Here is a 26686-nt window from a genome sequence, read left to right as displayed (position 1 = left end):
GTCAGAGATGCAGGAGGTGAGGATTAGAGAGCGTTGTCGCCTATGGAAGGGTGTTTCGTTTAGAAGTACAGGGACTCTGCCCCAGAGGTTCATGCATGTTGGGCCAACCCTTTGCTAAGGGATCTATGGCCACAGCCCTGAGGTGAATTTCTCTTGACAGTTTGAACCGCATTCTTTCACCTTGATAGAAGCTCGTGGGCAGAGTTAGATTCTAGAAATCAGAGCCATGGAATTTCTTTCTCTGTTCTGATTCAAGTTCTGATCTCTTCCATTGATATGTGTTGATGTTAATAGGAATTTTAGTGTAATATCCACTGAGATCAAGACAGTTTAATTACCTGGACAACGGTATATATATAAAATGGTGCATTATTTCAAAGACAGTGTCCATGAACTCTAGTGAAGAACATAGTATGCCTGGCCAGCAAGGGGAAGCAAGCATCTGGACCCTCAATTCAAGCCCATCAAAGGCCAACCTGCCTTTTATAATCAGCCATAATAGATTCAAAAAAGTATAACATAACACAGTCCACTACCCCACTCGAGGGTCACTAAGGGTGTAACACATCTGATAAAGTCGTGAAAATAAGCAGTTCATACCAAGAGTCCAAACCACCAAGAACTCAAGATGTATGTCTGTGCAACGTGAGCAAGCTTGGTGCCTACAGAAGCATCAGATCCCCTGGAACTAGGGTTATAGATGGTTATGAGACATTATGTGGGTGCTGGGAACTGAACCCTGGTCCTCTACAAGAGCAGCCAGTGTGTAAGAGTGGTTAAAACCTCTGAGTCATCTCTCCAAATCCAATAATACTGGCTTTAAAATTATAAATAGCCACTCCAATTTTTTTAACTATTTATTTATTTATTTATTTATTTATTTATGTGCATTGGTGTCAGATCCCCTAGAACTGGATCTTCAGACAGTTGTGAGCTGCCATGTGGGTGCTGGGAATTGAACCCAGGTCCTCTGGAAGAGCAGTCAGTGCTCTTAACCACTGAGCCATCTCTCCAGCTCCACTACTCCAAAATTTTAAAGCTAAAAGAAATGCACAAGCTGATAGGAAAGACAAAAGTCCCAAAACCAACACAAAAACAAACTAGAACAATTAAAAACATAAGCAGTCATTGAAGTTATAAAATAAACCTTCCCCACGATACTGATGATTATTCCAAATTCTAACCATCTTTAATGAAATCCACACTTCCTCAGCTTGTTCCACAAAAGCAAACAAGAAAGAATCTCAACATATTTTCTAAGTGTAAATCCAAAGGGCTGGGATGCAGATCAGTTGTAGAACATTTATACAGCAAGTGTTAGGACCTGAGTTTAATCCCCAGCACTGAGAAAACAAAACAAAAACTAGGAAACCAGCTTAGGCAGATGCTAACCAACAGTCGTACCCAGCTGTGAACTCCATGAACTGCCTGCATGACCACCATGGCATGTGCCCATGGACGCAACAATGGCGCATGTATTATATGAGGGTCACCAACCCCTTTCTGGTAGGATTTAAGATCTGCTTTGCAAAGGGAAGCTCATGCCTTGTCCTAGAACTAGACTAGAATCTAGTTAAGAACACAAGGCTGGAAAGCTCTAAGGCCCCAGGGGTGAACATAACATTTTGTTAACTGGACATAGTATCAAAACACCCTCTAAATCTTTATCTCTATACCCACAGTTAGTATAGCTCTCTGACATTATCAGAGAGGCTTCTTTGCTGTGCACTGGACAACAGTAGGTGCAGACACTCACCATTAGTTAAAGTGAAGAGTAACTGTGGAATGGAAATGCTCAACCGTGAGTGGGGTAACTACATCACATTCTCTTCCCCTAAGGGACCATCCAGGAAGGGGGGTGGGAAAGATGTAAGAACCAGAGGCTGGGGAGGACTAAAGAGAAACAGACCTTCTGGACATAATGAGACTTCTGCACTCATGAACTCCCAGTGGCCCAAGATCAAGTCAGTTAACACTCCAGCACGGAGCTGTGGTTTCTCTCTCTCCCTCCCTCCCTCCCTCCCTCCCTCCCTCCCTCTCTCTCTCTCTCTCTCTCTCTCTCTCTCTCTCTCTCTCTCTCTCTCTCTCTCTCTCTCTCTCTCTCACACACACACACACACCTAATGACATTTGATGGATGCTTGGGAAAAAGGTAGTTTTTGTTAAGGGCATGGCCCTTGGTAAATCAGCCACACTCCCGTGAATAAGCCCCATATGCACTACACCCATGTTCATATGGGCAGCACAGACTGGACTTAGTGAGTTATACAGAGAGAGGCAGAGAGAGAAAGGAGGCAGGGTAGCAGCATATTAATCCCAGCACTTGGAATGCAGAGGCAAGCAGATGTGAGTCAGAGGCCATCCTGGTCTAAGTGGTGAGTTCTAGGCTAGCTGGGTTTACATAGTGAGACCCTATCTCAAAACAAACAAACAAACAAAAAGCAAATGAACAAAACCAGAGGGCATGAAGTTAGGAGGGGTTACAGGGCAGGGGTGGGTCTAGGAGGTGTTAGGGAAAAGAATGGAAAGTAAAATTTCAGAATACATTGTATGCATATATAAATTCTCAAAGAATTAATCAAAACATTATATACTGTGGGGGCCCGAAAATATGAGCCTATTTCTGACCAAAGGTCAGAGAGTTGGAACTTAACTCTAGTTCCTTCAAGGTTATTGTGCATCTACCTCAAACAAAGTTTCCACCTAGATGTAGGTCAGAGAGTTCTGCTCTCTCAAGGCTACTGTCAACAGGTGTGGCTAATAGCTAGACCCACGTACTTCGGGAATTGAGAAATAGACCTGTTCCTACCTCAAACAAAAGTCTAAGGATCCAACTAAGGCCACAGGTCTCTGATGGAGATAACTTTGGATTCCACCCAGGGAGTGGTTTGCCTAGAGAATGTTTTGGTCTAGGGTGTGAGAGTGACTTGCTTTGTTCTAGCAACAGAATGTTTTAGTTGTGGCCGTAGCCTGAGACCTTCAACTGGTCTGTTCATTTCCTTGTGTCTTGCAGTCTTTCTTCTCACTCCTACCTTTTGGGGTCAGGGGTATTCTAAGCAGTTGGAAATTAAGTGAAGGCAAATTCCAGTACTCACTGGAATTCCCTCCTGATATTATCCTATATGATTCTCTGTTTTATTATTTTCTTTTGTGTCTTCATATTCTTTACTAATATTTTCTAAATCCCCATGCCTGTACCCTGGCAAGAAGTATTTTTGTCAAGGCTGTTCCACGACATACATTTTAAAGAACCAAGCCAGGCAGTGGTGGCACACACCTTTAATCTCAGCACTTGGGAGGCAGAGGCAGGCAGATCTCTGTGAGTTCGAGACCAGCCTGGTCTACAAGAGCTAGTTCCAGGACAGGCTCTAAAGCTCCAGAGAAACCCTGTCTTGAAAAACCAAAAAGAAAAGAACCAGCTAAAGAAAATTCAAAGTAGGAAAATGATGTTCTTACTCAATTATGGACATAGACTTATATAAATAAAACATTAGCTAACTGAGTCCAATACTGCACTTTAGAAACAGAAGATTCATTTAATGTCTTGTTTATATAATTTACCACATTAATGGATTAAAGAAAAACAAATATCTTGAGAGGCAATAAAATGATCCTTTGAAAACTATCCATGATGTCTTTAAAATTCAGACAGAACTAGAGGCTAAAAGAACTTCCTTACGTTGAATATGATTACATATCCCCAAACATATAGCCATCATCCTGAACAGAAACACTCTGGATGATGATGGAGAAAACTAGAAAAGATAGAGCTCTTCACTGTCTATCCTAGTCTATATCACTAGTCCTAGCTAAGGAGATAAATCAAGGCAACCAAGAGAAAAAACATTGTCTGCGCCCAAATTTCAAGAGAAATACAAACTAAAGTTGTCACATATCAGGGCAAGTTTCCAATGTAGTGATGGAATTCTGCATATACAAATCTGTACTATCAACTACTAATTTAAAGGTGTAGTGGAAGGCTGGGAGAGGCCTGGTAGTTAAGAGCACAGACTGCTCTTTTAGAGGACCCAGGTTTAGTTCTCAACACCCATTATCAAGTGGAGGGCCGTCTCCTGTAACTCCGTTTCCAGGGATGTGATGCCCCTTTTGTCCGCCATGAGCCGTCTCCTGTAACTCTGGTTCCAGGGATGTGATACCCCTTTTGTCCTCCATTGGCACTGCACTCAGGTGCCCAGGCATTCACATACACACAATGTTAGAAAGAAGAGAAAGGGAGCTGGAAATAGGCACAGTGAAAAGAGCACACTGGCTGCTCTTCCAGAAGATCTGAGTTCAATACCCAGTACCCACACCCACAGGTTGGCTCACAACTGTAATGGATTATTAAAAATTGCTGCAGATCCCCGAGTAGCTTGCTGCGGGATCCCCAGCGGCGGCAGCAGGCAAGGGGCCCTGAGAGCAGCCAGTCCTAGGCAGGGACTATGCATGAGACCATGCCGTAGATCTCTGAAGGTGGCGAGCCATGTGGCAGTGGCGGGTGAGACAGATGAAGGCACACCATGCAGAGTGAGGTTGGATATTTATTTAGTAGTTATGGAAGGGAAGGGAGAAGGGGAGAAAAACAGAGAGGCAGAGAGAGAGAGAGAGAGAGAGAGAGAGAGAGAGAGAGAGAGAGAGGAGAGAGAGAGAGACTAAGGCTGCAAGCAGGAAGGAAGACTTGTCTACCTTAGTGGATGGGGGAGGGAGTGGGTGTGGCTTGTCTCTTAAAGAGATAGGACAGTCATTACAACAACCATCTGTAACTCATATAAAAAGAGTTATAAAAATAAAAATATTTTAAAACTATAATAGAGAACAAGATTGTATTCACAAAAGGTTAAAGTTATAACTTATGAATTAACTCTAAATTTAAGAAGACTACATACGGCCAGGCAATGGTGGTGCACGCCTTTAATCCCAGCACTCGGGAGGCAGAGGCAGGCGGATCTCTGTGAGTTCGAGACCAGCCTGGTCTACAGAGCTAGTTCCAGGACAGGACAGGCTCCAAAGCCACAGAGAAACCCTGTCTCGAAAAACAAAAACAACAAAAAAAAGAAGACTACATACAAAATATAAAGAAAAAATTGTAAGAATTGCAAGAAACTCAAATTAGATAGACATAGTACATTCATGGAAAATATCTTCACATTATAAACTTGTCAATTCTTTCTAAATACAGTTCTTATCAAAACTAAGAAACAAAACACATTGATTTAACTTGTATGAAAAAATAATGGTTTATGAATGGCTAAGTCAACTTCAAAACAGCAGAAGACATCTTGCCAAGAAGACATTTGTGCCTTAGAATCATCAAGCTAGAATGGTGGTGGTAAAAGAAATGGTTCAATAGAACAAAATGTAGACATGATGCCATGGAAATTATGACTAGGAAACATGCTGTATGTCCTGGGATTAAAAAAAAAAAACAGCCAACATCTGGAGGGTAGCAAGAGCCATGTATCTCACTGTGGTTAGACACTGAGCTGGGGAGTAAGTGTAGAAGTTTGAATGTAGTTGGCTCCATAAGTTCATAGGGAGCGGCACTATTAGGAAGTGTGGTTTTGTTGGAGTAGGTGTGGCCTTGTTGATGGAAGTGTGTTACTGTGGAGACAGACTTTGAGGTCTCCTATGCTCAAGCTACATTCAGTATAGGCTCAGTTTACTTCCTGTTGCCTGAGGATCAATATGTTGAACTGTGAGTTTCTTCTCCAGCACCATGTCTGCTGCATGCTGTCATGTCCTGCCATGATGATAATGGACTAAACCTCTAAAGTGTAAGCCACCCCAAATAAATGTTTTCCTTTGTAAGAGCTGCCAGGGCCACAGTGTCTCTTCACAGCAATAGAAACCCCAACTAAGACAGTAAAGCTGTAATGAACTCTTTAGTAGAGATTATATGAAAGATTTCAGAATGATGTTCATCTTAACATACCTAGAGATATATAGACAGAAATATAGATATGTCTTCTGCCTAGATTTATGACTATATTCATAAGTTTTCTTTTTGTTTGTAAACCTAGGAGCAGCAACATTCCAGCAGCAGAGGATGGTCTCTGTTTTTCTACCTTTATGTTGACTTATCTATTGTAGTAGATGTGGCCATATACACATTATGGCTTGGTTGTTGAAACCAGAGGACAACTTGTAGGAATCATTTGTTCAGGTATAAATGATAAGTGGTAAATTGCACATAATAGCCATATATAAACTAGTGAGTTTGCCTATGAAACCATCACCCCCACCAACGTATCAGACATATCCATAACCTCCCAGTTTGCCTGCGTGCCTGGAGGGTGTTTAGGGCTGTGAGAACTTTAGGGACTATCCTGCATAACTGCAACTTTATAACAATCATGTAACAAACTCCCATTTCTTTCTCTGCCCATGAGACAGTCTCACCAAGCAGCTCATCCTTGCCTGAAACCCAGTATGTATCAGAGGCTGCCATCAAATTCATGGCGATTCTCTTTCCCCAGCTCCTGAGTGCTGGGGTTGCTACAGTGTATCCCTACATCCAGGCATGAACTTATACTTGGTTTTGAGAGTTTAACTATTTAAATATTGCATGAAAGTGTAATAGGAATACAGTATCTGTCCTTCTGTGATTGGCTTATTACTCTTAACATCAGGAATTGAAATCAGGATCGTGAAATGCTATCTATACTCTTGGGTTCATGGTAATAGCCTGACTTACAAGAATTGGCTTACAGAAGGCAATGTCCAGATGATTGTATAAAGACAATATGATAGACACACATCCAGTGGAACACCATTTCGTCTTTCGGAAGAAGGAAACCTTGCCAGGATTTGAGAACAGAGAAGACCCCTGGAGGACATCACGTGTTTGACATATGATAAAGACAGCACTCAAACTCCACTGCCAGCAGCTGATGTGGCAGACTGCAAAAGGCAGTCATAAATTCTTCCCACCAGGGCAGTGGCACCTCTTTGCTTTTTAACGTTGGTGTTCTTCCTCTTGGGGTGTGGCAACATCTCCTCACTTGTAGGGAAGCAGCCTGGACTTGCGGGTCTCCAGGAGCAACTCAGCACCAGCCCTGACACTGCCAGCACCTCACCTGGCTTCTTTCAGCACTCCTGGCTTGTCTATTTCAATTACTATAACTCCGTGTATTTACATCATTTTCTGTATTTACTTTGGTCTTTACTGTTCTGCTTCCTTTTTGTACAGTGATATTTTAATAGTATCAAGTTTTGTCTTGTTATACTGAAGGAAGCCTGGACTTCTAAATCCAACTGTAATTGTGTTTTCAGATGGTGTTTGGGGGAAGGTGCAGGAAGACTGACAGAACTGGGGAGTGCTCTGCAGATAGAGAACATGGATGGGGGACTGGAATGAACAGGTCAGCAGACACCGTAAGTTGGTTAGGGAGAAGGGTCATGGTAACCTGGGCAGAGAGAGTATTAGGTGTAGCAAGACGTTGAGATGCAACATGATCATAGCGGGGGAACAAAAGGCCAGTTTTTACATCGCTGTAACAAAACCTGTAAAGAGGTTTCCTTAGCTAACTGTTTTGGAGATGGACAGTCCAAGCAGCAAGGCACAGATTCTGGCAGGGGCTCCCAGACTGCAGCATACCATGCAGTAGCCCTACGCCTGGGGTGCACGTTGAGACTGCTTGGTGAGAGAATCAGCTCCGGAAAGGCTCACACAGCATCTGTGGGACTAGATAAAGTCTTGGTATCATTTGAATTATTTTAATTTCCAGTTCTCAACCTGGGCACCACAAGGGCCCAGAACCCAGGAAGAAACACAAAGGATGTCTTGGAATACCGGTACATATCAGAAGAGACGTGGAAGCTCTTGGCAGCTCTCTGTTCCCACACACACTGCTGGTTCAAGCTGGCTGTTCCAGCACCTTTTACTGCCTTCCTTTTGTTGACATCACAGCTCACCAATCTGGGTTTCGGCAGTGACCGTGATTGCGGTGAAGGGAAGAGGAAACAGACAGAAGTCAACACGGAACAGGAAATAAGAGGTTGGCATTGCCTATAGGACAGCAGCCATGACACACCCAACGGGCACATACACACCCTGTCAGTAAACAACTGCGGTTCTTTAAGAATCAATTTATTAAACGGTATTTTTTTTCAAACTGCTAATTAGTTATTGTAGCTCACTAAGCTCTATGGATCCACATAATAAACATAAAAAGTTCATTTTCTTTGTCGTCTGTCTGTATGTTTGACTAGGGGCCCCATGGGGAATTATTAAGACACAAAACACTTTGGGAACAGGGAAAATTTGAAGCCTTCTGCTCTGTGCCCTTAACCAGCCAGAGATCACTGGATTGGCATGTGCTGTCTGTGACTACCTTTATCCTTTTTTTTTTTTTTGAAGACTCAGTCACTGCATTGTTAATGTGGTCATCCTCTGTGTGACTATGTAGCTCTGAGCATATTGTTCACCCACAGGAAGGAATAAATGAAATCCTGACACTCCTCACAACAGGGATGAACAGAGAAGTGAAGCCATCAAGGGCAGGCCAACCCCGTATGATTCTGTTTACCTGCGGCTGCTGGAGCTGTTAAATACACAGCCACAGAGTGGGGCGGTGACGGCCTCAGGCTAGGAGAAGGGAGAGAAAAGCGACTTCCTTTCTGCATGAAGGATGGAGCTCTGGGGAAGGATGACAATAATAGTTTTACATGACAATATAGTTAACATCACTAAACCTGCCTTAGAAATAGCCACCGTGGCCAGGGGGATGATTCGGCAATGGAGAGTACTTCTGATATAGCTCTTGAAGGTGACCAGAGTTCAAGTCTCGATACCCACAGCAGTAGGCTCACAACCGCCTGTGAGCCCAGTTCCAGACATCTTCCTCTCCCCAGCGGCATCCCTGTGACCAAGACTTCTGTGACAAGCCCGAGTTTTTAGACTCTTGCGTTTCCTGAAATACTAATTGAATGCGACTTCAGCTTTTCAAAGTCACCCAAAACCTAGAAAAGTATAATACGTACTGTATATTCCTTTTTTAAAAAGACACATTTTTATTTCATGTGTTTCCCTGAATGCGTGGATGTACACCATATTCTGCCTGGTGTACTCAGTGGTCAGAAGAGAGTGCTGGATGCCTTGGAAGTGGAGTTACAGAAAGTCATGAGCCACCGGGTGGACACTGGAAAACCAACTTGGGTCGAAGAGCATCAAGAGCTTTTAACCACTGAGTCATCTCGCCAGCCCCTGAGCCTTTAAAACAATGCTTTTACTTAACGTGTGCGTATCTTTCAGTGGAAATATGTACATGTGAGTTCAGGGCCTGCACTCGCACCTCCAGGAGAAGGTGCTGGATCCCCTGGAGCTGTAGCTACAGGTGGTTAGGAACCCCCTGATGTGGGTGCTAGGAATTAAACTTGAATCCTTTGCCAGAACAGTATAAATTCTTTACTGCTGAGCCATCTCTCCAGCTCCACAAAATGGATTTTTGCCACTTCTTTTTATTTATTTTTTTTTAATTTAATTTAATTTTTTTTTTTTTTTTTTGTTTTTCGAGACAGGGTTTCTCTGTGGCTTTGGAGCCTGTCCTGGAACTAGCTCTTGTAGACCAGGCTGGTCTCGAACTCACAGAGATCCGCCTGCCTCTGCCTCCCGAGTGCTGGGATTAAAGGCGTGCGCCACCACCGCCCGGCTGCCACTTCTTTTTAAAAATGAGTTTGTTGTAGCCCAGGCTGGCCTCAAACACTTTGTAGCTGAGGATGTTCCTACATTCACCTCCCAGCTGCAATATGTGTGTGTGTCTGTGTGTATGTGTGTGTGTATGTGTGTGTATGTATGTGTGTGTGTGTGTGTGTGTGTGTGTGTGTGTGTGTTGCAATGGGATCAGACAACCATTGCTGGTGGCTGTCTCTCAGCAGAGCTGGAATTACACAGAAAGTCTCTAGGATGGCTATTTGAGTATCAGCAGATGCTATACTTTTGGACCCCATGCATTTAATGCCTCTAGACAGACAATAGGTACAGATATCAGTTAGCCACTGTATACATGTTCTTCCTTTTCCCTCCTTCATTTTACATGCATGGGGGTTTGTTTGCATATATGTCTATGGACTAGGTGCACCCTGGTGCCTGGGGAGGTCAGAAGATTGGATCTCTTGGAAATGGAATTAGAGACACTTGTGAGCTCTTATGTGAATGCTGGGACTTGAACCTAGGTCCCCTGGGAAAAACAGCCACAGTATTCGTAACTGCTGATCTGTCTTCTCTCCAGCCCCATTACACATGTTCTTTAAGCCCCCTTCAGTAGACTTTTGGGCTAAACATTGTCTACACAATTCCCTAGTGCATTCTAGCTTCTGCAGCCCACTAGCCAGGCTCTCTGCTGCAGATGTGACTCTGCGGTAAAGCTCTAAAACAAGCGGCTATTTCTTTCTTTCTGAGACTAAGCCCTTGCAGGCCTGGAGGATACAACGTCTCCCCCTCCTGAGCTGAGAGGCTGGTCTCTTTGAGACCAACAAATGGCTTCTTATGTCTTCTTAGAATAGCCATGTCCCATCTTCACCGGAAACCTGAAGTCTTACCTTGATAGCCCAGATGAAAAGACGTGATTAGACCTGAAATTTAAGTTCAAAGCCCTCGAATATCTCTGTAACACACTTAGATTCGTGTAGAGGCAGCCAAGATCTCTAGGGAGGAGAGAAACAAGTCTTCAATGTAGAGCTAGCTAATGCACACAGGTTGTTTCAAAAGGAAAAAAAGGACACCCAATCTATAATGTCCCTTGGGGTGCCTCTCTCACAGACGATGAATGTCATGGATATAAAGAAGCATCTGGAATTCACTCAGGGTGAGGCGAGCTTGTCCAATGGCACATGGCATACAGAGAGAGTGCTGCTAAGTTGGCATCTATTCCTAATGGCTGTGCCTTTCAGTACAGGGGGCTTCCTCCAGCTTCTGGCTCTGGCTGAACTTGTATCCTCAGTGTCTCTATCTATCATTTTATAAAGGATAGATAAATGATATCTTTTATTAGTTTCCCTGTGTCTCAAAGTGTTGGAAACAATTTATCATTTGGCTCACTTCTATCAGGCTGAATTCACTCTTTTTCTTTCCCTCCCAACCTGGGATTGGACCTAGGTCCAGGTGTATGCTAGGCAAGTGTCGTAGCATTGAGGTACATCTGCTTTTCAGACTGAATTGATGTGAATTCCCGTGCCTATAATCTGGCTGGATAATCAAATGGTTGCAGCCACTTTGTAGCCTTCAAATTCTATCACAGAAGAAAGAGTGCAGGGGCACAGAGGGTGACTTAGCTATCCTTCCCTCTTCCCCTTCCTTTCCTTTTGTAACTAAGTGACTTACCGGGGAGTTTATTTGGCTTATAGTACCAGAGGGAGAGTCAAAAAAACGGTGGGGGAGCTATGACAGCAGGCAGCCAGAGAAGGAAGCTGAAGGATCACATCTTCACCCACAAGCAGAAAGTAGAGAGAGTAAACTAGAAGTGGGGTAAGCCTGTAAGCTCTCAAAGCCGGGGGCCCCCAATGACGTACTTCCTATATAACCCCAAACAGCGCCACCTATTGGGTACCACGTGTTCAAAGTGAGCCATTGGGAGACATTCCACATACAAACTACTGACTTTATTGGTGGGAAACAATCTTCTCTGTGGCTGAGATTGACTTTACAAAGTTCCCCTCGTGTTTGAACCACACACTCCTCTGCACACGGCTTTTGATGGAGTGCCACGTTTGGGATATTTGATTCCATAATATTTGGAGATAATTAAAAGGGACGAGGTAGAATTTCCTTTGATTAGAGGTACAAGAATACGTGTAGTGATAAGGAGCAGGCCTGCTTTTTGTCCCGCCTGGCTCCCGCATGGCTAGCTTTACACCCCAAATAATAACACACAAATTGTATTCTTTTAAACACTGCCTGGCCCATTAGTTTCAGCCTCTTCTTGACTAATTCTAACATCTTGCTTTTAACCCATATTTAGTAATCTGTGTAGCACCATGAGGTGGTGTCTTACCGGGAAAGATCTTAACCTGTGTCTGTCTCTGAGAGGAGAGTCATGGTGACTGCCTGAAGCGCCTGGCTCACTGCCTTCTTCCCAGCATTCTGTTCTGTTTACTCCGCCTACCTAATTTTCTATCCTATCAAAGGGTAAAGGCAGTTTCTTTATTAACCAATGAAAGTAACACATAGACACTCCTCCATCAGATCCTGAGGGCGGGGGAGGTACAGAGGAAGATGGATGAGTTTAATTTTCCTGAAAGGACTAGCCTGGGAGTCCAGGGAACCAAAGAGTAGAGAGACTCCTGTACTGGCCCAGACTGTGGTTCCTTCTAATGCAGTCATTCACAGGCCACTCCTGGGGAATGGAGCCATTAACAGACAGTCAGGACCGACCCTCACAGGTGCCTTTTGGAATCACACATGTGAAGACAGAAACTGGCTCCCTATCGAGTAAGAGCAGCTGCACGCTGGAGCCATTGCAGCCTGCCAGGGCTACCCTTTGACAGACGTGCACCATTCTCAAGAGAAGAGCCCCTGTAGACCAGTGAGATGGCTTCGTGGGTAAAAGCTCCATCACCAGGATTCGCATGGTGGAGAAATCCTGGTGACTCCCTCAAGTTGTCCTCTGACTCCTGTATGAATGGCACATACGCTCACATACAAACAAACAAATTTAATTTTTCTGCAAGTTAAAAGTCTTTCCTCTAAAGATGTACTTTATTTTTTAAAACAAATTCTGTGTATGTATTTGTTCCTGTGTGTGGGTGCAGGTGCTCACAGCGCCCTGGAGAGGATGCTGGATGCCTTGACATTAGAGGGATAGGTAGTTGTAAGCTACTGGGCATGGGTGCTGTGAACCAAAGTCTGGACCTCTGCAAGAGCAAGACATGCTGTTGACTGCTAAGCCATGTCTCCAGCCTCCTGAGAAACTCTTACGAAATAACAGAAAAGGCTAAGGGGCCATGTGAAGGAAGGTGGGGAGGCCTCTCCTGTCTCCTCCTTCCTATGCCTCAACTGGCAGTTCCCACTGCATAGCTTCCATCCTTGCAAAATCTTTCTGATGCTGGGGAGATAGTTTGGTTGATAAAGTGTCTTGGATAAGTGTGAAGATCTGAGTTCATCCCAGCAGTCAGGGATGAAGACAGGCAGATCTTCGTGACTCACTGGGCAGCCAGGCTAGGTGAGTCATAGGCTCCAGGCTAATTGAGACCTTCTCTCTCTCTCTCAAAAAAATGTGGATGGTACCGAGGAGCAGTGTTCAGGGTTGACCTCTGGCCTCCACATGCGTGCACACACGCGAGCCCATGTGAACACAACCTCCCCCAATACACACAATCTTTCTGGTTCCTCTACTGCTCTCCTTCCCTCTGGCCTCTCTGGGCTTTCGTCACGACCCGTCCCTCTAGAGCCGCTGTTACTGTATGACCCTAAAAACAGCTCCACTGAGAGATACCTAACAGACTGTTAACTCACTTGTCTGAAACGTATAATCCAATGGCTTAGGACCTATTGCAGTATTAAGTTTTTAAATCTACGATGCACTTATATAATAAAATTCTTTCATTTTAACTGCTTTCAGTTTTACAACTCCATGCCGGTAATTATGCTGTTACCACAAATTCCAGAACTTAAAAAAAAAACCCAAACAGAAGTTCAAGTACTCATTAAGCAATAACTTCTGACCCACCTCACTCCTGCTCCCGCTCCAGTCTACGATCTGCCCTGTAACCCGGCTGACTAAACACCTCCCGGAAGCCGACTCATACACCATCTGTCTGGTTAATTTCTCCTAGCACAATGTCTTCAGGGTCCACCGTGTTGCAGCATGTACCAGAGCATCTCTCCTGTTTATTGCCAAATAATCCTCTGCATCTTGTCAGTGGACACATGGACTACTTCCACCTTCCGGCTGCTTCAAATAATGAATACTGGCTTGCAGGTGTCTATTTCAGTCACTAATTTTGATTCTCTGGGGTGCATATTCCACGAACCCCCCCTTAATTCAGGACATGATATCACTATGTACTTAAGCTGACTCAAACTTGCAATCCTCCTGCCTCAGCTTCCCGAGTGCTGGGATTGCAGGCATGCACCATTACATCCAGCTGGACCAATTGTTGATGCCTCCAGTCTATTTGTACCCAGTTGCCACAGGATTCTTTTCCACCCCGCAGTGTTGGGGGGAATCAAACCCAGGGACTTGAACAGTCTAAGCAAAATGCCACTGAGCGAACCCCTCGGCCTTATCCATAGGAACATTTCTGCCAACCTATGCCAGCTCACACCACTTCTCTGTTCACAACCCTTTGCCAGTTTGACATGAAGAGGCCCCTTGAGGTCTGAGAAGATGATTCTGTCCATAAAGTGTTTGAGTTTGAACCCCAGAACCCACATAATACATGGCAAGGAAGGTAGCTTGCAGTCCTAGCAGGGTGACAAAGAGAAGTAGAGCCTGGTGCTCGCCAGCCAGCCAGCCTCGCCTTTTGGGGGACTTCCAGGCCAATGAGAGACTCTGTCTCAAGAAGAAAAACAAGTGGTGGTACCGGAGTAATGTCCCCTAAGGTTGTCCTCTAGCATCATTGTGTATGCACACAGGTGTACCCCACATAATATCCATTAAACAAGTGCTTAGCCAGACCTTTAGAACCTGAACTGGGGCTTGCCAGGGTCTCCAAGGTACCATACCCCTTCTTCTCGGCCCTAGATGCCCTAGACTTTCCATCCTTCTCCAGAGCCGTGCTCCGTTCAGCTTTATCCTTCGTGTTCCCTCTTTCTTTTTTATTTGATATTTTTGTTATTATTTATTTATGCGTGTGTGTGTATGTCTGCATATGAGTGAGACAGAGAGATGTTGGAGTTTCTGGAGCTGCCAGATGCGGGTGCTGAAACTTGAACTCAGGTCCTCTGCAAGAACACTATGTGCTCTTAACCATGGAGCCATCTCTGCAGCTCAGGTTCCTCTTTCTAAAATGTTCACCCACCTCCAAATCCCTAGGGCTTGCTAGCTCTTGGGTAGTAGGCAGTTCTTCCTATCATTTTCATCTCTCTAGTCATAGAAAATTTCCCCGGTCTCCTAGCACTCTCTCAGGCTCTTTTAGCCCCTTGTCTTTTGTGACTGTTCACTTGGCATGAATGGTCCAGTGTCTTGTCCTTCCTGCTGTAGTGATGACTCCTATGGACTGGACACCTGTTGCATGTCTGAAGCTGTTTCACACACATCTCCTGTCTTACTTTATCACAAGCTGACCATATGGAAGTGTGGGAACATAGTTCCTTCCTGTGCCAGCATCTTCCTGCCCTTCCAAAGAACCTGGCACACATTGATAGCCAATCTATACCTGGGGGAGGGACCCAGAGTTTGAGCACTCTTTCTCCAGTGGTCCCTGTGAGCTTAGCAACCTTACCTACTCTCCCAGCCTTAGTCAGCTTCCCCAACATAAGATGTTCATGTTTGTAGAAGCCCACAGAAGCGAATCCGTTCCAACCTTGACTAAAGGTCAGAGAGTTCAGACCTATTCTCACTCCTTCAAGGTATGTGTGTGTGTGCCACATGTGTGACGGTGCCTGTGGAGGCCAGACTGGAGCTTGGTGTCACTTGCTAGCACTGGGGGCTGGGATCTGAACTTCTGTCCTCTGTAAGAGCAGCACGATCTTAACCTCTGAGCCATCTCTCCAGCCCAAGACTGTGCTTTTGTTTTAACGGTCAGCCTTGCAGACAGGCTCCCTCTGTACAAACACTGATCTTTAGCATTTTCTTTTCATTCTCAGGATCTCAATTTGGCTCACTTAGTCCCTGAAGGGTGTGCGGATGTCATCCTCCTTGGATCCTAGTGGTCCACCTCTGAGACTGTGCCGCAGGGAGGCAGAGCGTCCTCGAGCTCTGCCGGCCTGGCCTTACACTCTCTGAGCTCTGCTCAGGGAGTCGGGCGGAGCTGTAAGCCTGGCCCCGCCCTTGGACCTCGTTATCTACGTTTCCGCGTTTCAGGCGCTGGGCGAACTTGGCAAGCCCTCCCGGCGGTGGATGGGGAACACTTTGTGCCCAGCGTCCGCCCGCTGGGCCCTCCTCCTTCCCGCCGGCGCCGCAGGGCCTGGGAGCCTGCGCTGTCCCTGGGTTTGGGGTCTTCGGAAACCGAGTACCTTGTACCTGGACAGCAGCTCTGAACTCGCACGCTTTATTCCGTGTCGTCACAGATCTCTTGATCTACGAGTGTCCAAATATGGACATCGCGCTTAGTCAAGAGGGTCATATAGATGCCGTGGCCCATTTAAAAACAAAGCTCAATTATAAGCGCGCAGCGGCTGTTTATTCCAACCGAGTCTCAGATCCCCGAGGGCTGCTGTCAACTAGCACCCACAGGAAGCTCCATTCCGGGTACGGAACCGAGTGACCCGTTTGAGACCTTCAGCTCTTTCAGGTCCAAACTGCAAGAACCGAGGCAGAACGCGGGGTGACTGGTAGTGAGGTGGAGGAACGAGTCTCCCCTTTGGTGTAATGGGACGTACTGAGTGCTTGGTGGCTGTACTTCAATCGCTGAAGGTGGCGGGATAGTAATGTCTCTATCTCCGGGACCCCCATCTTCCCACGGTCCCCGATCTCGCCTGGCCAGGTCTGCGCGCGATGCGCTAGCTCTAAAGTGCGTCACAGAACGCACCAGCCGTGCTGCTCCACCGGCCTGGGTGAGGTTGGCGCCCGGCCAGCATAGGCTGGGCCAGCCGCGCCTGGGCCATCACCCCGCCTAGAGACCCGGGCGTGGAAAGCGCTCAAGTTGCGCAGCACCGGGATCGCAGCCGGAGCCACTCTCCGCTAGGGGCTCGGCGCCCCTGATCGGTCTCTGCAACTCGGGGCACGAGGTGACACCCCCTCGGTTTCTTAGGCGCACGGAGCTCAAGAGATTTCTTCAGGATAAACTACACGGCGTCCTCCCCGGGCTCCTTGCCCCGCCCCGGGTCTCCGCCCCCTCCCCTTGGCTAGGGATCCTGGACCCGGCGGCGACCGCTTAAGAAGCTCCAGCAGCCTGGACCCGGAGGCGGCTGGGGGCCGCGGAGCCGCTGGCCATCGACTCTCACCGCCATGTGACACGGTCCTCCGGCCTGCTATCCCAGTGCCAGCGCCCGCTCCCTGCCGCGCTGCGCATCATGCTCCTGCCGGTACACCCGCGCCCGCCGTCCGCGCCCCAACCCGCGCAGAATCCCGGCCTCCGCAGGCAGGTAGAGCCTCCCGGGCAGCTCCTGAGTCTCTTCTACTGCACCGTCCTGGTGTGTTCCAAAGAGACCTCCGCGCTCACCGATTTCTCTGGTAAGAGCTCTCTTGCTTGCCGTGAGCCCGCGTTCCCCTCGCTGTTGCCCAGGTGAAAGGTAGGCTGGGAGTTGCCTCTGCAGGGCGCACGACCTGGTTGGATTAAAGTTGAAGTGTACTCCCTAAGCAGTTTTGTTGCCTGGTGGGAGCCCTTGGTGTGGTGTTTAGGTTGATGGGAGTAGGGGAATAATCTCTTCCTAACGATGGACCTGTAAGATATTTCAAGTTTTTCGTGGTGCTCTTGACCTCTGTTAGTTTCCTGGACACCTGCGGTTCAGCCCTGACCTTCATGTGTTCACTAGAGGATCCTTAAATTGAGCCCGGTACCACGCCCAGCGCTGGAAGATAACCGTGTTCTGGACAAACAGTTGTGCTTGGCTGGCCACCCACACGATAAGGGTGCGTCCCAGCCAGACTCCGGGGTACCCATGTAAGGAGACTAGCTCAGGACGCGCTGAACCCAAAGTCCAAGCTGGTCCCTAGGGAGGGAGCCTGGGAAGACTGGAGGTCTGGTGGAGATGCCTTGAGAGACTCATAGAAGCTGACAGCAGAGAATACTCAGAGGCATGAGTTTACAGCAAATGGTGCCAGCACTCCCCCACGTGCCCACCACACACACACACACACACACACACACAGAGAGAGAGAGAGAGAGAGAGAGAGAGAGAGAGAGAGAGAGAGAGAGAGAGAGAGTGAGTCAGACAGAGACAGAGACAGAGACTGACTTCATCCTGCCAAGGCAAAGGTCAATGCTTTTCTTTAGTGAATTCACCTACCCAACCCCAGCAAAAGTGTGAGGCGGCAGGTGGAAGGTGTGGCTGTGGTGTTTAGAAGGTGACAAATGTCTTTTCTGTAACAGCCCGAGTCTCCATTTGCTCAGTAGATTTTTCCATCACGCCTGGGATGCAGCTCTGTGCCCTTCGCTTCCCTTTCTCTTGGGACTTTCTGCCCAGCTCAGGCTGGGAACTCTAACAAGCCCCTCCCTACAGGGTTTTGTTCTGTTTAGTTTTTCCGTATAATTGTGGTAAGCAGAGTCACCTCTCTGTGCTGCTGCAAAGAATCTGGAAGAGCAGACTTAAGTTGGCTTTCTGGTTTGCTTACAGAGAATGTCATTCATTGTTAGCTGAGAGCCCTTAGGTCAGAGGTTCTTTGCCTAGAATATTTAATATCAAGGCAGTGTTTCTGCCCGGCCAAGGAAGCCAAGATATGCCTGTTTGGCAAGCAAACCGAGGCTCTTAAAAACAAGCTGCGGAGAATCAAAACTCTGGTAAATGGGCTGGGGAAAGTCACTTTTTTTTTTTTTTTTTAGCACTATTGACTTTTTTCTGTAGTAGAACTTTCTTGGCTTCCATAAAGATTCTCTATTTGCTGATTTAAGCTGTGGCAAGCTGCTCTGAGCTTTTAGCCACTGTCTTGCCCCGGTTATTGTAAGGAAAGAATTAAAAGCTGAACAACGGCCGCCCCCATCTTTGGTGACATCATTACAACTGAACAAATATTGCTTTAGGCAAATTGTGAGGAAACTCCTCCTCCCTGCCACCAGATTCTAGACTTTAAGAATGTGTTTCTTGAGGGAAGCAGTTGCATTACTAACCGTGTGTACGTTGTCACACGAGTCTGGAAATGAACTGCTCTGCAATGACGTTCTGTGGATCTATAGACAGGGAGGCAACAACCGTAGAGAAGCAAGTGCTTGTTCGAAGGTTTTTAAGTAATGAGGTTGATGAATGACTTTTCCTGCTGTTTTCCACGAGATCAGGGTTTCCAAGAGTCAACAGCAGGTGGTGGCATTGCCAGGTCATCTCACCTTTCCTCCTTGCTGTCTAGAAACACACGGTCCTGTCTTCCCAAACCATAGGCACTCTCAGGTTTAAACACAAGTTCTGTATAATGTGGGATGGGGAAGCATCCAAAGGGGGAGAGAGAGAGAGAGAGAGAGAGAGAGAGAGAGAGAGAGAGAGAGAGAGAGAGAGAGAGAGAGAGAGAGAACCAAAGCTGGCCCGTTTCGCAAATCCCCCAACCAGGCAATAGAGGGGAAATCGTAAGCTCCCAAATGGACAGTGTGAGGATCCAGTCTAGAGTGTTGGCCTCACCGATAGATTTCCTGTGGCCTCAAAGGGCCCTGCTTGCTGTCCTGGGGAGAGGCAGGCCTGTTCCCTTTTATGAGTTTGGCAAGTGTGTAGAAGGGGAACAGAAATAGTGGACTCTCCCCTGCAGAGCTCTCCCACAATAGCCCAGGGCGAGGGAGCACGTTTGACAATTCAACCGCTTGTTTTCTACGGAATGAAACATAAAAAAGTTGTGGAGGAGAGAGGGGGGTCAGGACCCCCTGGCCTCGTGGAGAAGAACAGAGGAAGTGCCCATGTGAAAGAAAGTCCCATAAGGCTGTGGGCCCCCTTCAGAGAGCCCCTGTCAGTCATACCGTGCAGAACGTCCCTGCTGTTTGAAAACATTACTTAATGTCTACCTCCCCTTTGTAGCTTTCCCAGGCTATTGACTGAGGCTGTCAGCTGGTGTCATTTTTCCTGGGTCACTAATCCCTCCCCCCGGGGATTCTAGCATTAGATCCTTAATAATCCAAAAGCTGCACGGTGGCCTTTCCTCCTCCCCGTGCTTGGGACTTGGGCTAATCATCCAACCCTGCTGGGGCCCAGGCTCCCTGATACCCTCTGAGGATTTTGGGCTTCCAGGCTGTGGTGGCCTCTGAAAGGCTACTACCATCGCTTCATTAAAAATGTATCCCAGGACAGACAAGCTGGCTCAGGGAGTACCAACCTGATAACCTGAATTTGATATCTGGACCCTCACGGTTGAAAGAGAAGGCACACCCTTAATCCCACAGGCAAAGGTGGGCAGATCTCTGAGTTTGAGGCTAGCCTGCTGTACAGAGTCTACAGAGAAACCCTGTCTTAAAAGACAAAAAAAAAAAACCAAACAAACAAACAAAGGAAAACCACTGACTACTCTTCCAGAGGACTCGGGCTCAGTTTCCAGCACCCACATGTCATTACTCCGTTTCCAGCGCACCCAGCGCACGCTCTCCTAGTCTCCTCAAGAGTCAGACATGCACGTGGTGCATGTACATCCAAGCACGCAAACACATATACACATCACATTTTAAAAAATCTTTTTAAAGCTCTTAAATTAAAAAAAAAACAATACTTCTTTAAAGAAACAATTTGAGAGGCTAGGTCTGTAAGATTAACATTTGGTCTCCGTCCTTGGCTTATAGGCAACTGACTTCTCATCCTTCTGTGTCTGTCTGTGTCCTCATCTCTTCTAAGGCCACCAATCAGACTGAGTCAGGGCTCACATGAATGGCTTTATCTTAATTTAATCACCCATTTAAAAAAATATGCCTTCAAGTATACTCCCATTCTAATGTGAATCTAGGTGACTCACAAATCTATCTGGAACACGGCTCATCTACAACCCAACACATAGACCTGACCGGAAGCTCCATGTTCCACAGAATTTCAGGATGTGATACAGTGGGTATTGGGGGCCAAGTCCTGGAAAGGGGACAGAGCACACATAATTCTTCATTTTCAGGAAGCTAAATTTTCCTATTTTACACTCAGACGAACAACGTGTAACCCTAGACGTCTATAGAATGATCTGGGGAACTAATGTGTGGTGTTCAGCTGCATTCCAGCGCAGACATCCAGGCACTAGGGTCTTCTAAGGTTTCCTAGGCAATCCCAAGGTGCAGTCAGTTGAGAGGCACTATGCCAATGCTCTGAGGACAGAGCCACCTCTTCTGCTCGTATATATGCCTATCCAGTGCATGGCTAACTGGGGTCCTCTTCCCCATTCACCCAAGGTGCAGCATCGGGGGACGCAGCCTGCTATTCCTCAACTGTCATCACCTCCCAACACCTACGTGCGCACACGCATGTGTACACACCCATGTCTGCATTCTGTTGTGCCTCAGTTAGAGTGTCCTTTCACCTAGAAGTCATTGCCACTTACAAAAATGTTCTAGCATGAAAAGCCAGCTCATGCCAGAAGGAAAACAAACTGAATGTCTGAAGTTGTCTGACTCTTGTGGAAGAAGGGAGGAAGGACAAGAGTCTCGAACTGCTTGTCTGTTTCCATGGAAAGCAGCTGTAAAGTGCCTCTGAAAATGTCCCGCTGGCCCCTTCTGTGGCAAAGAGATGCCTCAGCCCACAAGCGCGCCATTATTGATGGCCGTGGTCTCCCAGGTGCTGTATTGGAAAGGGCAGCCTAGCAGCAGAGTCCCAGGGAAGAGACAGCAAGGAGGAATGGAATTAATTGAGCTCAGTGTTAGATTCCAGCCCTGTAGCAACCCCTGGGTGAGTATTAGTCTCATTTACAGACAAGCAGTTGGGCTTGAATAGGGCAACTAATCTGCCCCAAACGCCCCAGCTGGGAGAACAAGCGCTACCTCCAACACTGACCTGGGGCGAGCCTAGGGAACTTGGCCTTCGATGGTGTCAAGGAACAGGACAACAAAAACATGTCTACAATTTTCCTTCCTAGATAGTTCCAGGGGTGACCACTGCTGTCTCAGGTGTCTACTAAGGAGACGCGGCTTCTCGTCATGGTAGCTGGGAAGAGGCTGCAGTTATGGGAGATACACACGATTGTTCTGGTCATCTCTCGGTATCTTCTGAGGGGTGATTAAGGACCCCCAGGGACATCAAGTGCTACTTTCTACAAGGACATTTTTGTCTAAATATAAAATACACAGCTCCTTTTGGGGGATTCCGGACATAGCTTACCACACCTAACACAGCCTAAGTTCTCTGCAAGTAGTTGTTTATTTTGTTAGGAGAATGGTCACAAGGAAAACGACTCTGTACCCATGCAAACAGGCACAAGTGTGTGTGTGTGTGTGTGTGTGTGTGTGTGTGCGTGTGTGTGGTTTTGAGAAAGAGTCTCATATAGCTCAACTTGCCTCAGACTCTCTCTGTAGCTAGCTGAGGATGTCATTGAACTCCTTATCTTCTTCTCTTTGCCTCCAGAGTGCCAGGATTGCAAGCATACACTACCAGAATTAGCTTCACACTGATTATTGCACTCACGTAACTGAAGGCCAGGCATGGTGGTGCACACCTTTAATCCTAGCTCTCAGTCAGGAGCAGAGGCAGGCAGACCTCTTTGAGTTTGGGGTCAGCCTGGTCTACATAGTGAGTAGAGCCAGAAGTCCACTACAAACAAACAAACAAACAATTTTTTGATCTGCAGTATGTTGAATCCTTCAGTATTTTCTATTTCTATGCACATCGAGGGCAGGTCATATTTGCAACTCCATCCTGAAAAAAAAAGAGACATTTTTGTTTATAATTGCCATTTACATTGATAGTTGAACAGCGTATAATTTATAGATAAATATACACATATTAGAGGTATGTTCTCAGGATATTTTGATTGATGGGTTATGATTTAAAATGTGGAGGTCAGTGGTCTTTCCTCCCACCCTGTCAGCTTAAGACTGTAGCCCCCCCTGAAGAGGCACCAGCTGAAGGCTAACAAGACATCTGCCCTCTGACCCATAGCCCATCCCTGACTGCTTGCTTTGCCTGATTCTTCCCAGCTTTCCGGATTTGAGCCCAGGACTCATCTGGTTTCACAACTCCATACACTTATCATTTGGGCTAAGAAATGGCTCAGAAAAGTTGGGCAAAGGTTCTTTGAACGTTTATGAGAGGCTTTTACTGTTTGAATGCAGCCGGTGTGTTTGTGTCTTTTAGTAAGGAAGTCGTTTGCTTAGGAGAATAAATCATGGGGTCGCTAAGACTGTTAAGATTGTAGCACTACAAGGAGATGCCCAGATGGAAGAGACTGGCCCAGCTGTCCTCCCCTCTGAAGGGGAGCCAGTTGCCGGCCCCTAGGTGTGGGCATCTCCAGGCAAAAGTCTGGCCTTGCACACGCATCAGTCTAGCACACGCATTGGTTTAGCACACGCATCGTCTAGCACACGCATCAGTCTAGCACACGCATCGGTCTAGCACACACATTGGTCTAGCACACGCATCGTCTAGCACACGCATCGGTCTAGCACACGCATCGTCTAGCACACGCATCGGTCTAGCACACACATTGGTCTAGCACACGCATCGTCTAGCACACGCATCAGTCTAGCACACGCATCGTCTAGCACACGCATCGGTCTAGCACACACATGGGTCTAGCACACACATCGTCTAGCACATGCATCGGTTTGGCACACGCATCGGTCTAGCACACACATGGGTCTAGCACACACATCAGTCTAGCACACACATCGGTATAGCACACACATCGGTATAGCACCACAGGCAGTGGCCTCCTCGCTTCGTTTCCCCCAGAACAAGTGAGCAGCACTGAGTTATGATCACCCTTGGTTTATCAGACGAGAAGCAAATCAGAACCCTCTACTTTAGATGCTGTTCCATGAGTTTCATACTCACACGCATTCACTCCTCATGGCTTTCACTTTACTATGATGTTATGTAACATTGAAGGGTTTTAATCTGGGCAGTTTTCTAATATCAAGGGAGGAAAATAATATAAATAAATTCCAAGTGGTTTAGAGTAATTCCACCTTTGTAATGGCCGTTGCTTATTTTACCAGAGCCTACTCTTTCCCAGAACTTACACGCATTTCTTATTCCATGTCCTACCCAGAAAAAATAAATACATAGATGTAAATGGGAAACCACGCTTTTGTTTCCCAGCTGCCCAGGTCCGAATAATCACACAGAAGCTACATTAATTACAACACTGTTTGATCAATGACTTAGGCATATTCCTAGCTAACTCTTACATCTTAAATTAACTCATTTCTATTAAACTATGTGTCACCACGAGGCTGTGGCTTACTGGTAATGTTCTGGCGTCTTTCTCCTTTGGTGGCTACATGACGTCTCCTTGACTCCACCTATTTTCTCTCTCTATCTCTGTTAGGATTTCCTACCTGGCTTTACTCTGCTAAGCCACTGGCCAAAACAGCTTTATTCATTAACCAGTAAAAGGACATCCCACATCTCATAGGTGTTCCCTATGTGGAAACATCAGCAACACAGGTCACTCAAGTTTCATATGAACACACAGATATAGACACACACACACACACAGACACTCACACACAGACACACACACTTTAATTTAAAAAAGATTCATATAGATGGAATTCTGCCGATTATGAATATACAGTTGAAAACATTAAACAAGCAATACTCAGCAGTAGCAACAGAGTTCTTAAGAAATGAAGGAGGTATTAAAGAAGAAATTGAGCCAGGCAGTGGTGGTACACACCTTTAATCCCATCACTTGGGAGGCAGAGGCAGGAGACCATCTAGGTCTACAAGAACTAGTTCCAGGACATGTAGTGATATTTCATTTTAGCTCAGTCAGTAGAGCATGAGATTCTTAATTCATGGTCATGAGTTCAAGTCCCATGTTGGGTGCCAAATGAAGCACAATTAATAAAAACTCAGAGAGAAAAATTGGTGTTCAACCTGAAGGTCAGAAAAGCAAACAGCTAGTCACTGGCTCTTACTTCTACCTCAGTCTGAAATGGCGATCCTGCCTCCAGGAATCCTCAGAATGAGGCTCTGCCTGAGAGCTGTCTCCTCCTGTTTTATAATCCTCTCTAGGGCTGGGATTAGAGGCATGTACCACTGGGATTAAAGGCAGACACCACTTGGTTTCTATGGCAAACTAGTGTGGCTACTGGGATTAAAGGTGTGTGTTATTGCAACCTGGTCTGTAAGGCTGGCCAGGGTGGCTGTTTTAATCTCTGAACTGCAGGCAAGCTCTATTTGTTAAAATATAAATGAAATATCACTACAAGAAATGAAAGAGGGAATCCCCCAAATGAGAAAAGAGCAAAGTCTACCGTGAAAAAGATGCCCAGTTGAAGGAAAGCTAAATGAACTCCTGACATGAAGAACACATTGACTGACATGAACATCTTTGTAGACAGGTCAAGGAGTAGATTAGACACAGCCAAAGACAGAAATAGTGACATGGAGATACCAGAGAAATTATTCAGGATGAAGCAGAAAGGATACATGCTTAGAAAAATTCTATAGAAAATGGTAAGGAAATCTATAGGCATACAGGATGGAAGAGAAAGTTCACACACACACACACACACACTGGAAAATTCTTCAGAGAGAGAAAATGAGAAAGAGGCAACACTCTTCAGAGTCACAGGGTGAGTTTGCAGGAATTGCTGAGAGATTCTGCTTTTGAGCATCTCAAGTCAGGTAATTCACAGATACATCAAATCTGCAAAACGCTCAATACAAGCAAACCAAGGGAAAAAATTTATCTATAATGTCTCTCCAGCAACAGCACCAGGAGATAAATCCTCATGTTTCTAGGGAAATGAAAATGTAAACAGCCCTCAGCCTGGAGCTACAGATCGTCAAACTATTGACTAAGATGAGTCTGAAGTGAAGACTCTTTTCCCAGTAATAAATCTTCACCGAAAGGACAGCTGCCAGGTGTCTTCGTGCAGGATGCTCCGTCTAGGATGCCTGAGAAAGAACCAGTGATGAGCACAGAGTCCAGACAACTCCCAACCCACCCTGATGCTTTCCTCCCTTCGTCTTCACACTGAAGAGTGGTGTCTCAGTCACTGTCCTAGTGCTGAGAGGAGACCCCATAGCCAAGGCAGCTTACAGATGGAAGCATTTAATTGGGGGCTTGCTTACAGTTTCAGAGGGTTAGTCTGTTATCACCACGGTGGGGAGCGTGATGGCATGCGGGCATGGATATGGTGCTGGAGAAGGGGCTGAGAGCTTTACGGGGGAGGGGAGAGAGACTGGCGTGGGCCTTTAAAAATATCAAAGCCCACCCACTCCACAGTGACATGCCTCCCCCAGTAAGGCCATACTTCCTAGTCCTTCTCAAGTAGTTCATCAACCGGGGGCTAAACATGCAAATATGTAACTCTATGGGGGTCATTTTAATTTAATCTGCAAGCAGCATCCCTTCTCCCCTCCTCCTCTTTCTCCCCTCCTCCTCCTCCTCCTTCATCTTCAACAAAGTCTCACTAAATAGATCTATAGGCCTGGAACTCGTTGTGCACACTAACCATGGCCTCACAGAAATCTGTCTGCCTCGGTCTCTCAAGTATGAGAATAAAATTGTGTGCTACCATGCTGACTTGCGTTATCTTTCTCTTAAGAGTGATGTCCTTTGGGTATCTTTTTTTCCTTCTGCTATCAAACCCAGGACCTCAAGCACACCAGGCAGGCATCCTGTCACAGAGCTGCGTCTCCAGTCCAGACAGCTTATCTTGTTCTTTTGTCTGAATTCCTGTGGCCCTTTCTTGACCAACCTGAGCTCCTCCACTGACTACCAGCCTGAGTCATCCCCTCCCCCAGACGAGCCTTGGTCCCAAGGGCATTGTGGGAGAGGAAAAGGAACACTCTAAAGTCTCTCAGGCATCAGAT

General features: G+C 46.4%; 1 protein-coding gene across 3 annotated transcripts in view; it reads left to right on the top strand.

Moving 5' to 3' along the window:
- The first annotated feature begins 17113 nt into the window (after nucleotides 1-17113).
- The window catches only part of Eva1c (eva-1 homolog C), a 75070-nt gene continuing 65497 nt past the window's right edge, over nucleotides 17114-26686 (top strand). For all 3 annotated transcript variants that reach the window (XM_038345269.1, XM_038345268.1, XM_038345267.1), the window contains exon 1: nucleotides 17114-17273. In XM_038345269.1, coding sequence (XP_038201197.1) covers nucleotides 17114-17273 — 160 coding nt within the window. The remainder of the gene's footprint in view (nucleotides 17274-26686) is intronic.

This window comes from Arvicola amphibius, chromosome 10 (genome assembly GCF_903992535.2).
Source record: "Arvicola amphibius chromosome 10, mArvAmp1.2, whole genome shotgun sequence".
Lineage (NCBI taxonomy): Eukaryota > Metazoa > Chordata > Mammalia > Rodentia > Cricetidae > Arvicola > Arvicola amphibius.
The sequence above is the reverse complement of the archived record's forward strand: the minus strand, read 5'-3'. Positions and strand labels throughout refer to the sequence as shown.